General features: G+C 35.6%; 1 protein-coding gene across 1 annotated transcript; it reads left to right on the top strand.

Moving 5' to 3' along the window:
- The first annotated feature begins 827 nt into the window (after nucleotides 1-827).
- Nucleotides 828-4,628, top strand: LOC107930066 (uncharacterized). The gene is made up of 3 exons (XM_016861626.2): nucleotides 828-2,114; nucleotides 3,324-3,450; nucleotides 3,535-4,628. The coding sequence occupies exons 1-3, from the start codon at nucleotides 1,335-1,337 to the stop codon at nucleotides 4,053-4,055; spliced, it is 1,428 nt and encodes a 475-aa protein (XP_016717115.2). The 5' UTR covers nucleotides 828-1,334; the 3' UTR covers nucleotides 4,056-4,628.
- Nucleotides 4,629-17,364: the final 12,736 nt, after the last annotated feature.

The following is a 17,364-nucleotide window of genomic DNA, read 5'->3' as shown; positions in this document are numbered from 1 at the left end:
CCAAATTGTAACTCTTTTTAGTTTAGTGACCAAAACAAAAACTTACCCATAATTTAGTAACTAATGATGTGGTTTACCCTATTATTAATTAGTATAACACTATTATTTGATAAAACCTAAAAATACTAGGTACCAAAATTAACTTAACTCAGATTAAAACTTAAAAAAAATGAACCAAATAATAAGCAACCATTCAGTAGCTAATATTAGTCTTAATACAACATGGTGACTCATAAATCATCACTCAAGTGTTTATGATCATGAATATGGACTAAAAAGAACTCCTAAAAATTCAATTCCACTTACTACTGAACTTCCCCAACCTAATTTTTTAGTTGTGAGGTATTAAGAGATGTGTTGAAGCCCATACCCCCTCACTACTTAGGGGGAGGGTGGATCATCTTTTATAAGGTGATAACTAGGTTTGACCCTATAAATGTTTATACTCCTAAGATTAATTTCTCAATTGAAACAACAATAATCATCAAAAGAACATACACTCGATTTCAGTATCTCATATATGATTTTAAGGATATAACTATTCTTCAAGAAAGAGATGTTAAGTTTCAAAACATTTTCAAACTCAACCCTGACATACTAACTGTTGTAAAATTTAAAAATAGTATAGGATCTAAGTTTTTCAAATCTTAAACAAATATATTTTGAAAAATAATTATAATATACAAAACCATTTTTGTTTAGGTAAAAAATTCGAATCAAACTACTATTTTATCATAAAATTTGTTGCAAAGACAAACACACGTGACAAAGCACGTGAAGACTCTCCTCCTGTATCGCTGCATGCATGGAAGATAGCACATCATTTTCAGATTATTTTCAAAGGTCAACTACTGGTCTCTCAAACTCTTCTTTCATCTTTCCCCTTCACTGTAATAGCAAAATTATAAATAAATAAACTTTTACATGCATTTAATTCACCAATTCAAAAAACCCATTAAAATATTGAAACTTAAGATTCAAAAACTGAAAGCATCACCAAGAACAAGAGGAAGAAGGAGATGAAGCAGCAGTGCAGCATCATCCTAGCTTCTCTCTCACCTTTCAAAATCTTCACCCTAGAGATCTTCACCACCTTTAAAATCTTTCCTCTATAAATTCCTCTCTCTCTGTAATTTTTCCATTTCTGCGTTCCTCTGTTGTACTAAAAGCTGCTTATGTACTGATCATTCTGAGTCTATTTTAAATGCCCTCTTATCTTTTTCAAGTTTTCATCATCATATCATATCCAACATTGCTTACAGCTGTAAGTAACAATTAACGTATTACATAACCCTTTTTTGTTTAAAACCCTGCAACCTTTTTCACCCATCAATATGGCTTTGATCGGTGTTCCCGCTGGTCATATTAAGCTTAGGAAAACGCTTTCGTTCGAGAAGAAACCTTTGATGCTCAAAGATTTCCTCCTAAGAGACGATCTGAGTTCCTGCTCTTCTAGTGGTTTCAAATCGTTTCCACGTCATCGTTGCTGCACCACCGTCAGGTTTCTTCTCGAGGCCGAGTTGAAGAAATCCAAAGATAATTACTCAAGCACCACTAAACGGCTTCTTTTCAGAAGCCGTTCGAAACCAGGTGCCGCCACCATTTCAGCTCTGCAAAGAGCTTCAGAAGTTGTTCTTAACGCCGTCAAGCTACTCCCTTTTCCTTCCATCAAGTCATCATCTTCCTCGTTGTCGATGAAAAGAAACAGTTCCAGGAAAGTGCATTTTACCAGGAATTTTTCAAGGAAGCTCTTGAAAAGAAGCTTTTGGAGAAAAGCTGACAAGGAAGATCATCAGGGTGAGATCAGAAGCTGCAAGTTGTTCCGTGAATTTCTTGAAGAGAAAAATGAATCGTCTGATCAGAATACAATTACCAACGTCAGTAGCACCGACACCTCCTCCTACTCCTCAACAACCGTTACTGCCAGTAGGGTCTCCTCCAACACAAGCAGTAACAGCTGGGCAGAAAGTGAATTTACTGCGGATGTTTTACAGAATTGGAGCAGTAATTCGGAGAGGTCGAGCGAAAACGACATCGTTGAGGCTGAAACAAGTTTACCCCAGAAGGAAGAAGTCAGCAATACAGTGGGTGAGGATTCCATAAACTTCAGAAAGGTAAATTGGTAGGAGATGAATTGATATGAATTCAATATTTTGCGTGTTTAAATTTTAATTAAAATTAATTTTATCCTTTGTTGTTGGCGGTAACTGATTGTCTGATGATGAATTTGGTAAGGGATGTGAAGGGGATTTTGAAATTTAGTGAGGGTAGGATTGGGGAAGGGCAGAAACAGCTGGAAGTGGGATCGCAATTTACTTTCCCACGTGTGGAATATTTATCGGGAAGTGATAGGGTACATCTCGAAGCTATGGAATTAAATTCCCAAGGACCATCCCGAGGCCGTAGACCCCCCTACACGTTGGGATGAACGGAGTACATGAGATGAGATGTATATATATTTTCAACTAATTCGATTATAAATTATGTTTTAGGAATAATAAAGATGGTAGTTGTTGGTAGGTGCTTTTGAATTTAAATATTTAATTAGGTTGGTTATGAAACTCCATCGTAGGCAGCTGATTTGGTATGGTATATGGGTCCTATTTTCATTTTGAATTATTTTTTATTGTTGCCAATGCATAATAGTAAGCAATATGGTCCCTTTACTGTTGTGTTATTAGTTAGCTTTATGATGGCAGATGTGAAGTTAGTGAGTTGACTTAATCCAGATTTAACTTGCCAACAATAAAAGCATGCACTGTTTATAATTTTTGGACCACGCTAGTCCTGAAACAAACTCATCCTTATGGTTCTTCTCATCTCCTTGGTTTAAGCAGTTTCTAAAACGAAAGAGAGAACATATTGTATTAGTTAATAATATAGTTTCTTTTACAATTTTATGTATTGGGTTGGTGATAAATTTAGTTAATTTGATCATTACTTATTTTTTAAACTTAAATTTCACCCCTCAAATATTTATTTTTAAAAATGTTTAACACATACAGACATCATTACCTCATTTGGTTCCAAAACAATATATGTAGCCTATCTTATATCAAGTTAGGATTTGAACTAAGATTTTAAAGGTGTGACAGCGTGTACCTAGTATTAGTATTTTGATTCTGACTTCCCATCTCCAAACCAAAAATTTAGTAACTTGGAATTCTATAAAATAACTGTAGGAAGGTAATTAAAGATTAAAGTTTCCATTTATTGGTAGATTATACCTTTTTTTCTTTTTTTCTTCTTTTTTTGAGAGACTTTGTGTTCTCGTTGGATACTTCAACTTTATCATCAACTGATAGTTCAACCATCTGAGACAGGAACAGGATTGGCCAAACGAGGAAGGAAAGGAACAGTTTAGTCCAGTGTCTGTTCTAGATTGTCCCTTCCATGATGAAGAAGAAGATAGTAGCTCTCCTTTCCAAGATGGCTTACCCCATGTGGAAGGTCCCTCTCTCTCTCCCTTTTTATCTTTATTTCTTACTCATATATCGTATGTCCCTTTGATTAACAAGTGGGGTTAAACAACAGGGACGAAACAAAAGCTCATGCCAAAGGTTCGAAGGTTTGAGAGCTTGACTCAGCTGGAGCCAGTGGACTTGGAGAAACGAATTGCAATGGCAGAGCTTGAAGATGAATCATCACTCCTCCGCTCAGTCTCTGTCAACAACAATGGCATGTCTGAAGAGAAACTGCTTAAGTTACTGAAAGCGAAATTCCCATCAGAGATTTTCAAGTTTAGGGCTGATAATCTATTGTTAGATTTCTTTTGGGAGACATTCATGGTGGAAGATAAAGGCGAACGACATGACATGGGGTTTGAAGATTTTGGGGTCAAATCTTTGAAGGTGGTAGAAGATTGGGTTAATGGGAATTCTCAGGAATTTGTTCTAGGATGGGAGCTGCATGAAGGCAGAAAAGCATACCTGAAAGATATGGAAAGAAATGAAAACTGGAGAAACTTCAATGAAGAAAAAGAAGATGTAGGATCAGCTCTAGAGCTTGAGCTTTTCAGTTCCCTGGTGGATGAAGTATTAACTGATCTCTTTTGACATTGATTTTGTTGAGGGAATGCTGTTTTGGTCGGACAAAGTGGAATGTTGATCAGGCGAATCATTGAAATCGGAAAGTTCGAATACGGTTAGACTTGATTCTATGACCTATGACATATATCATTTGTGGAGAAAATGATACCGCTTGAGCTAAATGGTCTGTATGCCAAAAGTTATGAGGTTGAGTTCAACCGTGCTCAAACTTTTTTAATTTTCACGATTTGTCTATTCAAGCATTCTGAGATTGAAAGGCGGAATCCCCACCCAAAATAATACATTCCGACCCTCATCAGATTTCTGTAGTAAGGTTTAAGACATGAATCAAGGTGGTTTTCGTCATTTGAAAGCTGCGAGGTTTGAATGACTAAAGCCACCTTGTAGAAGAAAATTTGAGCTGTATTATTGGATTTATTTTTACTCCCATTTTTCTCTTTTCTCAAGAGAAGAATATTAGGAAAATTTGTGAAACAACCGATTCTCTCTTTAGCTGTTCTTCTAAGGGGAAATCATCCATTTGCAGACAAGGGTTTATTATCGCTAATATGGAGAAATATAGAGTTTTGTTTTTCGCTAGGATGTGTTTAACATTCTCGGGAGTAACGTTTAAGAGTAGAGTGTATCTCAAAATTACTTTTTAACTCATGATTTTATTTCATTCATAGTTTCAAGATGGTTAGTCTTTTTTATTAGGATGTCAACAAAAATTTCTTTAACAACTACTGTCCTATGTTGTGGGGTCAAATTTGCTTTAAACCATACTAAATAGTTTGTTTTAATAATAAAATTGTATTTTTCTTTTTTCGATCACCTTTGATTAAAAGAGAAGTCCTAATTACAGACTATTTGTTTGAGAAAAAAAATATGAAATTAATTTACTAGGAAAATGCATCATTTATCAATAAAAATAAATTGTTATAAATTTTTATATTTGTGTAGTAAACAATTAAAAACAAAAAAAAACAAATCTTACAAGGATAATTTAGTAAAACTTACTTTTAAGTAATTTTACATTCCACCAATCAAATAAGAAAATCTTACATTTTAATCAAATGAACCAAATAGGATAATGTAATACACCCAATAATGTGCTAAGTGATCTTATATTACGATAATCCTATTACCAAAAATAATTGATGGGGTCAAATCCATCAAATTTAATTTTCTACGCCTAAAAACAAGATAAACTTCGGGAGCTAAGGCCGAGTCCCATAGAGATAGGATATGTAACACTCTATACCCGACCCAATCGCCAAATTCGAGTACCGAATGATACAAAGAACCATACAATTTAACAAATCTTGAACCTATCTACTTATACACTTGCTCTACTTAATTTTAAGGGACTGAATGTTTTTACTGTCATACAGAACCACTATTGAACTCATGAAACTTGGTTTTCATACAAATATTTACAAAGTTTGAATTTAATACACCCATCTTAACCCCCAAGCCTCGAAGCCTCCAAGAGTGCCCCTCTATACGCATGTTACGGCTACCGCTCTCCTTTGCCTCAAGTTGGCGGAGTCTGGTTCGGTCCTGTCCCATGGCCACTATAATTATCTTCTACCTTGCAACTAAGGCAGTACAACTGTAAGTTCTGATGAACTTAGTGAGATTCGATGAAACAGTTCCACCATTATATTTCGAATATTTTTAAGAGACAAAATTTTAAAGTAGAGAATTTAAACTCCCTAATCATGCTTAGCTTTTCCACAAGTTTCACTGGCGAGGTCACTTCCTTGCACATTTTCCTCAAGTCACACCTGGTGGTCTTATTCATCGTCTTAGATGCTAATGCATTCTCTACAACCCTGGTTTTCAATGGTACTGACCTAATTATGCCCCACTCCAAATTTTCGCTTTACCTTAGCCAACTCGGTCTTCACCATTCCAACTTTATGGATAAGCCATCTGCGTGGACACCTTACCATCAAGGTAGCTTCAGATAATGTCATCTGGCCCTGACTAACTGTTCACCTTATTCTAATTCTTCAAAAGACTCATAATACAGATGAATCCCTATCGGACCCTACTCTTCTCTGAGTTTTTCTTTTCAAGAAATTTTCTTGAGTTTTCTTTTAAAAGAGTTTTAATAATCTTTTCAAATTGTGGTGATCGTCTTCAAACTTTTTCTTGCCAAGTTTTCTTTCTTGGATGGGAAATTAGAGTCGTTTGAAAGGGTTTTGGATTCTTCTTATTTTCAAGGCTGCTTAGGACTTCTATATACCACGTTCAATCTTTTCCATCTATCTTCTTTATATCTTCTTTATTGTCTAATCTTTGATTTGTTCTCTTTTATTTATCTTAATTATTTATTTTTGTTACTTCATTTAATTTTTAAATTCTTAAATCTGACTTAGATTTGTTTGCGTTTCAGGTTGTGTAAAAATCTAATTTTCTTTCTGATCGTCTAGAGCCCTAAGTCAAATCTACGAGTTGGACAAAGTTACAATCTTGTTTCGCACTTCGTCCTTATCATTTAATATCCCAGCGGACAACCCCGTGTTTATTATCCCAGCGGACTACCATTTGTTGTTATAGCTGAACTATGGTCTTACACATTATTCATCATGTTTAATGTCCTGGCGGACTCGTTCTGATGCCATAGTCGAGCGATGGTATTACATTTTAAACCTTTCTTGAGGTGTCTCCCCGAAGGACCTTAACGTTGTCGTGGTGTCGCCCCACAGAGTCTATTAATTGTCGTTGCGATATTGCTCTATGGAACCTAAATATCGTCATCATGATGTCACCCCGAAGGACCAGTCAATCTTATTCCTTTTTACATTTTTACCTTGATGCTCGAACACCCAAGTGTCCCCCTCTTTGCACAAGGCCTGAAGCTTCGCACATCATATTTTGCATTCAGCGACACTGTATGACAGTATCTTAACGGAATTTCATTCCCCCATCCATCCGCACATACCTCCATTTCGCTATTTTTATACCTTAATGCTTGAACACCGCAGTGTCCCCTCCATGAGGCCCAGAGCTTTGCACATCTCAATTTTACACTTAACAACACTATATGGTGGTAAACGGAAACTCATTTCCCCAATCCTAACTCCATCTATCATTTATTTTAATCCAATCCAAACATAGGGTTGGGATGCATTAGGAAGATAAGATTTAAATTTTTTTTAGAATATTAAAATTTTAAAATGCACCATTTTAAAAAGCTAGAATTTGTGATTATTTTATTGAAATAAATTATTTTTAAAAATAATTAGATTATTGAAATTTTATGAGTTAAAAATATTATAAAAGAAGAATAATGGTATTAAAAATAAATAGTATACAAATATATAATGCTCCTGATTTTAGATGTGACCAAGAAAGAGGCATTGCTTGTTTTTAAGAATGGTTTGAAGTCGTGGGTCAGACAGGACGTGGAACAAAAAAGTGTCCAAGAGCTGTCGGAAGCCATGATGGTAGCATAGTCCATGGACAAGCTTAGTCTAGAGAAAGACAAGCTTAAGCCTTCCAAGTCCGAGAAAATGGGTGTGTGTGAAAAGGATCACAAGAAAGATAATGATGACAATAACAACGGCGATGATAGTGGTAATGAGAAACCACGAGTTGGGAAGAAGAAACCCAACAAAAAGAGGGACAAGTTGAAATGCTTTCTTTGCGACGGTCCACATATGTTGAAGAAATGTTCGAAAAAATCTTAGCTTCTAAGAAGGAAAAGTCGGTAGGTAAGGCCTTGAGACTTGGTTTGAACGCAATGGGTGTTGAAGCCAATGAGGCCGAAAGTGAGAAGAGGTCAGTGGAGTGCTTCTTGTGTCATGGTCCGCCTAAGTTGAGGAAGTATCTGAAGAAGTCTGTCATCGAAGGGGACAATAGAGCAGACAATGAGCCCAAGAAGCTTAGTTTGTGCAAGAAAAAAGTCGAAGTTAATAGGGCAAAGATGAGCAAAAAGAAGCAAGTAAAGTGCTTCTTCTACCATGGTTTGCATGAGTTGCGGAACTGTCCAAAGCAATCCAAATCAGTTGTGGCAAAAAAAAGGCAACATCGGAGCTTGTTGAGTCATCGGAGGAGCTTCCACACAAGGAAGATGTGGGTTTGTCATTGAACTTAGGGGAAAAAGTTACGATAAAAACAGTGAAGTTGTGACCAATGAGACTCAATTCGAGTACAGTGACGAGTTGGCCGAGTCGTCGGCGAGGCTTTCACCTATGGAAGATGTGAGTTTGACATCAGATTTAGAGGAAGAAGTCGCGATGCAAACTTTGAATCTAGGATCAATAAGGCTCATTTCTATTGACACATCGGAGAAGCTACCACCTATAAGAGAGGTGAAATGTGCATCAAGCTTTGGGAAAGTGGTGATGCAAGTTGAACAGTTGAACCGAGTAAATGCAACGAGGAAGGTACATTCTGAACACTCTGATAGTATTTTGCATTCTAACTTGTTGACTTAGCAAGAACGTAATGGCCCTTTCAAAGTTCTTAAGCAAGGAGGTTGAGAGACTGTAGGCAATTTGAAGCCAAGTATTGTGAATCAAAATGGTTCTGTTCGAAGCAAGTTAGAATGTGGGTAAAAGAGGGACATAACTTCTTACCGTCGAGATGTACAAACGAGTGGGATGGTTCGAGTTAAGAAGCGACGTAAATTGAGACAAAAGTTCCGAAAAAAGAAAAAAGCTAAGGCGTCGAGACAAGACCGATGCTGTAACACCCCTTACCCGTATCCGACACTGGAATAGGGTATGAGGCATTACTAGAACACATACACTTGCGAACGTATTTAACCGAGTTATAAAATTTCATCTAAATTAAAACTTTCAAAATTATTAACATGCTTTTATGACTCTTCACAATATATCCTCAAAACATTATAATCATAATAAAATTGGGCCTACGAGGCCCGATACATACTCATGCAATTCAATGCTTCGTTTCTATTTCATTCAATTCGCAATTTCTCATGCTCACAATTTAAATCATATCACTAGCAATTTCCATTTAATTCACGTATAATTCAATGTCACTAAGTTTAACACTAATACGTATTTACCATTTAACTCAACATTTATCGATTATACCATTCATTAACACATTTATGAAATTCTCAATTTTGTAATGAAAATATCACTTTAGCTTAAATAAAAACATCATCCTGGTATAAATACACAACCACTTATCCATTTGCTTTAATTCTTTTGGGCCCATTTGTCACTTACCATCCTTGATCAAAATTAAGGAACGGTTACGAAAAATTGAGTACTTCACTTTCACTTTGCCATAATATAACTATGGTCTTACGTATGATCACTTATCACTTGTCCTTGATCAAATAAGTGTAGCTAGGCTACCACTTATCACTTTTTTTACTTGGTCAAATAAGTGTAGCTAAGGCTACCACTTATCACTTTTTCACTTGATCAGATAAGTGTAGCTGAGGCTACCACTTATCACTTTGTCACTTGATCAGATAAGTGTAGCTAAAGCTACCACTTATCACTTTGTCACTTGATCAGATAAGTATAGCACTTATCACTTTTTCACTTGATCAGATAAGTGTAGCTAAAGCTACCACTTATCACTTTATCTCTTGATCAGAAGTACTCAAATCCGGCGTTCCGCTTAATTTGATCATTTATTCGATTTTTGCATTTTTATTTTACTCTCATTTCAACACTAAATACATTTCATCATACATTATATATTTCATGAAATTAACACTTAATCATTAAATTTCAGCCATATGAACTTATTATTTTATCATCTTTCCACACTCATTTTCTATGCACATCACATAAGATATAAACATATCATTCAACCTGTTAGAGTATGCCCAATGATTAATCATGAGATGGTTGTAATAACATACTTGATTTATCATGTTTATTAATATAAAGCGTTACCATTATTATTTCAGTTTCTTTTCTATGTATATAAATAAGCTGTTTTATAATAATATCCTGAGAATAATATGATTATTCTTAAAAGTTCCTTAGTAGAGTATTGTTGTTGGATAGGACAACGATAATACATTAAGACTAACGTGTAGTTGATTGATGATAAAGAGTTGTCATTGATATGGAATGTCAAAATCATTACATGAATATGTGTGTTAGAGAACAACATATTGGACTGACCCGTTATGAGTATGTTTCTTGGATTATTATGTAATTGTCACGACATTACTCATAATGATTGATATTTATATGATCCTCAGACTTGAGATCATCATAATCCCAACATCGTGAGTTGTATATTTTGATACAGTCAAACGTACACCGTAACTGGTTGTTCTATAAAGACTGATGTTGGATATACCACAATCTATGTAGAGGGATATGGTTGGTCGATATAGGATAAGTCCCTCCTACATAATGGGAGTAATATCTTAGGTCACTTGATTAAGTGAGACTAGAAATGTATGGCCATGCTCAAATAAGTTGATATTAGATGTCATACTTATTTGTATATCGTAGTCTGCTTAAGATATCAAGGAACATGGAATGGACAATGCAAGTGTGACTATTCTATGACTTGTGTCCAATCCAGAGATAAAGGACTTAAGGATTATTGCATAAAAGGTTAATCATAAAAATGTTATGTCGAATCATGATCTCTTGTGACTTAGGTAGCAATGATGCATTGTTAGATGCCACTCATTGTTCGTAGCATTAGAATCGTTCTAGTGTTACTGCTAACGTTACAAGAACCTACAGGGTCACACCCTATAGTTGAAATGAACGGAATAAACCATAGTTGGTATTGTTTTTGGGGTCGCTTGAATTAAATTAATTATAGAATTAATTTAATTCAGTAATCAAATTTCTAACACATTATGTACAAGGTTGTTGTACGTATAGTGAGGACATGAATTTGGTTAGCATAAGAATTCAAATAAATATATAGTTTACCGAACTTATATTATAATTAATGTAATTATAATTTTCGGATTAAAATATTATTCTATTTATTTAATTATTAAAAAAAACCCTAAAACAAAAGGATATATATAATCACGTTTTTCTTTGTTTGAGTCTAACAGCTGTCAAAGAAAAATAACTCTCAAAATTGTTTTGGGGATTCCTTCCGTTCGTAGTCAACTGGGTGGATTACGTAGAGGCCAGAATCACGATAGATTGCAGTTTGGTTCGACAGCAGATCAGACTACTCGTTGTTGAGGTGTTGTTGTCTACTCTGAATAAACATTAGGTAATTTCGCAACCTCTTTCACCCCGATTCGTTCCTCACACATGGATCCCTGGTTAGGATCGCCGGATTTTTATTTTTCGTTGCGCCATAGGGGTGCCGGCAATCCAACAGTGGTGTCAGAGCCACTTGTGTGATACGGACTCGGGTTTAAATACTTGGGTGATGCAATTGTATGAGATGCATGCTTTAATTTTAGTAAATTTCGACTGTTTAAATCATTTAATAGTAACCTGATAACCGTTCCTTTTGACAATGGATTAAATGTTAATCATGATGTTATGGCCTATTTGGTTTTATGTTATTACAGTTAAATGTTAACAGATCTATAATGGTGCGACGGTGGTGTTGACAGTTTCCAGTAAAAGTTAACTGGTTAGTGGAACAAGGGTTGTTCCAGCATGAAACCTCAGGGATTAAAATCCCGAAAACACGATTATGTTGATAAAAGTTATCAAATCGTGAGGTTTTACTTGAATGGGGTATGCGGTTCGTACCGCGGGGGCGGAATCTTCTTAAAGTATTTTTTTATATATATAATAAATAAAACTTGGTGGGCCATAAAGTTGAAAGGATATGTTTTAATACACCTTAACAAAAGTGTTTTTTTGTATATGCTATTTTTGACATGCACGATGTTTGAAATGCATAGTTATAGCCCAACAGCCCATTTGATAAAAAAAAGTTGTAATTTTATAAATACGGCCTACGTGTCGTGCCTTGCTACTATTCTCTTGTATTTCTCTTCTCATCTTACTCCCTCGTATGTAAAACGAGTTTCTACATATTGTAATTTGTAAGAGTTGCTGTGGGCTAACCGAGATGGAAGATGGGCCAACCAGTGTGGACTGATAGCTTGAAAACCGGCTTACACCTTTAGGTTTCCTTTTGGTTCTCCCATTGGCTTGGGTTGCGCCACCTTAGTTTATGGGCTATAACTATTGTATTTATTTGTTGCTTTATTCATGTATGAGATGATATGGATGTCTAAAGCATGCCAAATTTTAAACATGTTAAAATTTGATAATAATGAACCACATTAATTGATGAGATCAATTAAATGGCTAAATGGACTAAAGTAAACCATAATTGATGAGATGAAACGATCTTAATAAAATCCCTCTATTAAAATATTAAGTCAACATAGCCTTCCAATTTTGCCCTCGTTAAGGCCTCGATCAATACTGTGTAGGTTCTGCTAAAGCGAAGTACTAGTATTTATCTTGGTTAAACACAAATAATAAACAAGTGATATTCGCAGGTTAAAATTGGTTAATGACTTGACTAGGTTATTCTAATAGGATTAGAAACCTAGAGGCAAGTAATTTGGATAAATCATAAGATGATTAGAACAAGAGTTGTTCACCAAACTTTAGGAGTTACATATGATGTAATTAGCAAGTGTTGCTTACCTAGATAACCATAATCTTGAGAGTAAAGCTAAAGCTGACTTAAGAGGAGGTGAAATATGGATCCTTAACCCACTTGAAATGCTTTTCAAGAAAGCCTTTCCGAAACTAACGTATGAGGGTATTAGTTTTGTAGTAAAATAGTGGGAGCATCATTTAATTAAGTCATTTTAATGATTAATATAAATTTGATAAATTTTCACACGCATAATTTCATTGTTGTAGATATATTATGGCTGCAAACACAAATACACTATCATTGCGACCGGTCCTTGAGAAGGACAAGTTGAATGGTTTAAATTTTCTTGACTGGTTCCATAACTTGAGGATTGTCCTCAAACAAGAACGGAAATTATATGTCATTGAACAACCAGTTCCTAACGAGCCACCCACTAATGCCTCGAGGGCTGATAGATATGCTTACAGTAAGCATCTTGATGACATGGTAGACGTTGGATGTCTTATGCTTGCCACTATGAATCCTGAGCTGCAAAAGCAACATGAGGACATGGTTGCTTATGAAATGATTGAGCACCTGAAAGAACTTTATCAGGGGCAAGCACGGCAAGAGAGGTTCGATATCACCAAGGCTCTGTTCCAATGTAACTGGCTGAAGGAAGCCCAGTGGGACCTCATGTCCTTAAGATGATTGGCTATATTGAAAGCCTGTCTAAGCTTGGGTTTCCATTGAGCCAAGAGTTGGCCACTGATGTTATTCTGCAATCGCTGCCGGATAGCTACAGCCAGTTTGTCCTCAATTTTAATATGAATGAGATTGATAAGACTCTACCACAGTTGCTCAGTATGTTACGAACTGCTGAAGGCAACATGAAAAAGGTTAGACCCAAGCCTATACTGATGGTCCGTAATAATAAGGGCAAGGGAAAGGCCAAAGTTCAGGCAAAGCCCAAGGGCAAAGCTAGGCCCAAGCCTGGAAAAGTAAAGGCTGCATTGAAACCTAAAGGAGGGGTGGCTAAGGAAGGAAACTGTTTTCATTGTGGTGTGACTGGACATTGGAAGCGGAACTGCCCTATCTATCTTGAGGAAGTCAAGAAGGCCAAAATAAGCGGAACGTCTGCTTCAGGTATTTATGTTATTGATATTAATTTATCAACTACTACTTCATGGGTATTAGATACTGGTTGTGGTTCTCACATTTGTACTTTTGTACAGGGACTGCAAAGGAGTAGGACTTTGGCTAGAGGAGATGTGGACCTACGAGTTGGAAATGGAGCAAAAGTTGCTGCATTAGCTGTGGGAACATATAATTTATCTTTGCCTAGTGAACTTGGTTTATGTTTAGAGAATTGTTATTATGTGCCCAGTTTGACTAAAAACATTATTTCAATTTCTTGTTTAGACAAAATTGGTTTTGAGATAATTATTAAGAATAATTATTGTTCCTTTTATCTCAATAATGTTTTCTATGGTTCGGCACAATTGAATAATGGCCTCTATGTTTTAGATCAAATGAATCCCATCTACAACATAAATACAAAAAGATCAAAAATAAATTACTCAAATCAAACTTATCTATGGCATTGTCGTTTGGGCCACATAAGTGAGGAATGCATATCCAAGCTCCATAAAGATGGTTTCTTGGATTCATTTGTTTTTGAACAATTTGAAATATGTGAATCTTGCTTATTGGGAAAAATGACTAAGTCTCCTTTTACTGGTAAAAGTGAACGAGCTAGTGATTTATTGGGCCTAATACATTTTGATGTATGTGGGCCAATAAATATACAGGCTAGAGGAGGATTTCATTACTTCATCACTTTCACTGATGATTTCAGTTGTCTATCTCATGCGCCATTAGTCTGAATCCCTTGAAAAGTTCAAGGAATTCAAAAATGAAGTACAAAATCAACTAGGAAAAACTATCAAGACACTTCGATCTGATCGAGGTGGGGAGTATATGAGCTTAGAGTTTGATGATCTTTTGAAGCAATGTGGGATTGTCTCACAACTTACTCCTCCTGGTACTCCTCAATGGAGTGGAGTTTCTGAAAGAAAAAATCAAACTTTGTTAGACATGGTTCGATCCATGATGAGTCATGCTGATCTGCCGACTTCCTTTTGGGGACATGCACTTGAGACAGCTACTTACACACTAAATCGTGTTCCATCTAAATCGGTTCAAAAGACACCATATGAGATATGGACTGGGAAACGTCCCAGTATGTCTTTTATGAAAATTTGGGGTTGCGAAGCTTATGTTAAACGTTAGACGTCTACTAAGCTTGAACCCAAATCTGAAAAATGTATTTTTGCGGGGTATCCAAAAGAAACCAAAGGATATTATTTCTTTAATCCCACTGAGAACAAAATACTTGTTGCTCGGACTGGTGTCTTCCTAGAGAGAGAATTTGTTTCTAGAAAAGGAAGTGGGAAAAAGATTGAACTTGATGAAGTTCGAGAATCGCAAAATACCACTGAACCAGAGATAAAACAACAGCAAGTTCCACAAGGGGTTGAGGAACAAGTAATTGCTGTAGAAACACAACCACTGCGTAGATCTTTAAGGGAACGCCAAGCACCTGAGAGATATGGATTTCTCGTTACAACGCATGGTGACGTTCTACTGATAGATCAAGATGAGCCTAGGACTTATCAAGAAGCGGTGACGAGCCCAGACTCTGAGAAATGGCTTGAAGCCATGAGATCTGAGATGGATTCCATGTATGAAAACCAAGTATGGACTTTGGTTGACCCACTCGAAGGGGTTAAGCCCATAGGGTGCAAGTGGGTTTTCAAAAAGAAAACCGACATGGATGGTAATGTACAAACATACAAGGGGCGATTAGTCGCTAAAGGTTTTCGCTAAGTTCATGGTGTTGACTATGATGAAACCTTTTCTCCTGTAGCTATGTTTAAATCCATCAGGATCTTGCTAGCTATAGCTGCATTTCATGACTATGAAATTTGGCAGATGGACGTCAAAACAGCTTTCTTTAATGGGAAACTTGAAGAGGATGTGTACATGACACAACCTGAAGGTTTTGTCAATCCAAAGGATGCTGGAAAGATATGTAAGCTACAAAGATCCATTTATGGATTAAAGCAAGCTTCTCGAAGTTGGAATCTTCGTTTTAATGATGCAATCAAAGAGTTTGGTTTTATCAAAAATGAAGATGAGCCATGTGTTTACAAGAAAGTTAGTGGGAGCACTATATATTATTATATTTATTTAATTCTTAAAAAAATCCTAAAACAAAAGGATATATATAATCCAGTTTTTCTTTGTTTGAGTCTAGCAGTCGTCAAAGAAAAATAACTCACAAAACTGTTTTGGGGATTCCTTCCGTTCGTAGTCAACTGGGTGGATTACGTAGAGGCCGGAATCATGATAGATTGCGGTTTGATTCGACAGCAGATCAGACTACTCGTTGTTAAGGTGTTGCTGTCTACTCTGAATAAACATTAGGTAATTTCGCAACCTCTTTCACCCCGATTTGTTCCTCACACATAGATCCCCCTGGTTAGGATCATCGGATTTTTATTTTTCGCTGCGCCATAGGGGTGCCGGCAATCCAACACAACCATAGTCGCAAGCTAGTGTATTTAAACATAACTCTTTTTGGGGCTAACCAAATGATAAACCATTTCAATGCATAACTTATAAATTTAACATAGCATAATCTAGCCACTACTTGGCCAAAGCCTAAGCATATACACCAAATATGTCAGCCAAATACACATATAGCATAAGCATTATAAGCATGGATGAGCACAACACTTATTCATGTATCAGGCTTACCAACATGTGTTAATTCATAAACCATTCATGACATTATTTCATGCCAATCATATACCGAATATACCATACACACATACTATGAAACTTTATTTTCACACATGAGCTTAAACCATGACCAATAATGCACAAATATAAGCATCATTTCTATTTCATCGTTTATCAATTATAATCAAGCATATGACCAATTATACACAAATCATTCATATATTTCTCAATTTTCCTCCTCCTCCTCTCCATTCCACATCCTTAATGTGTATAACACACTTAAACAACATTATTCATACTTTCACTATTTTCTTGTATGTAAAATTCAAGCTGTCCGTCTAAATCAAAGTCACTAAATTATTTTTATCTAGAGTTACAGAGCTCCAAATTAAGATCTGTAAATTTTCCATGAAACTAGACTCACATATCTTCTTACCATAAAATTTTCAGAATTTTTGATCCAGAAAAATAGTACATTTTATTCTTTAAATTTTCCCATGTTTTGTTGTCTGACAGTTCCGACCACTCTTCACTAAAAATTAATTATCTAATTTTAAAAAATTCGGATGATGTTTCCGTTTGTTTCTTATGAAAATAGACTCATTAAGGATTCTAACCATATAAATTATAACTCATAATCATTTCTGTACAATTTTTAATGATTTTACAAAATCAAAACAGGGGAACCCGAATTCATTCTGACATTGTCTCATAAAATCTATTATATCTCATGATTTATAATTTCATTGCTTACACCGTTTCTTTTATAAGAAACTAGACTCAATAAGATTTAATTTCATATTTTATTCACCCTATAATTCAATTCCCACAATTTTTAGTGATTTTTCAAAGTTATACTACTGCTGCTGTCCAAAACTACTTTAGTGCAAAATGTTGATTTCCATTTTGCCCCAAATTTCATAGTTTATACAATTTGGTCCTTTCTTAATTAACCCCTCAATTAATCTAATTTTCTCAATTA

Source organism: Gossypium hirsutum, chromosome D08, assembly GCF_007990345.1.
Source record: "Gossypium hirsutum isolate 1008001.06 chromosome D08, Gossypium_hirsutum_v2.1, whole genome shotgun sequence".
Taxonomy (NCBI): Eukaryota; Viridiplantae; Streptophyta; class Magnoliopsida; order Malvales; family Malvaceae; genus Gossypium; species Gossypium hirsutum.
Note: the sequence above shows the minus strand (reverse complement) of the source record. Positions and strands in the feature narration are given on the sequence as shown.

Coding starts and splice junctions, on each gene's coding strand:
- LOC107930066 (XM_016861626.2), top strand. CDS start 1,335: ATGGCTTTGATCGGTGTTCCCGCTGGTCATATTAAGCTTAGGAAAACG. Junction 2,115..3,323: donor ATTCCATAAACTTCAGAAAG/GTAAATTGGTAG, acceptor CATCTGAGACAG/GAACAGGATTGGCCAAACGA. Junction 3,451..3,534: donor TGGCTTACCCCATGTGGAAG/GTCCCTCTCTCT, acceptor GTTAAACAACAG/GGACGAAACAAAAGCTCATG.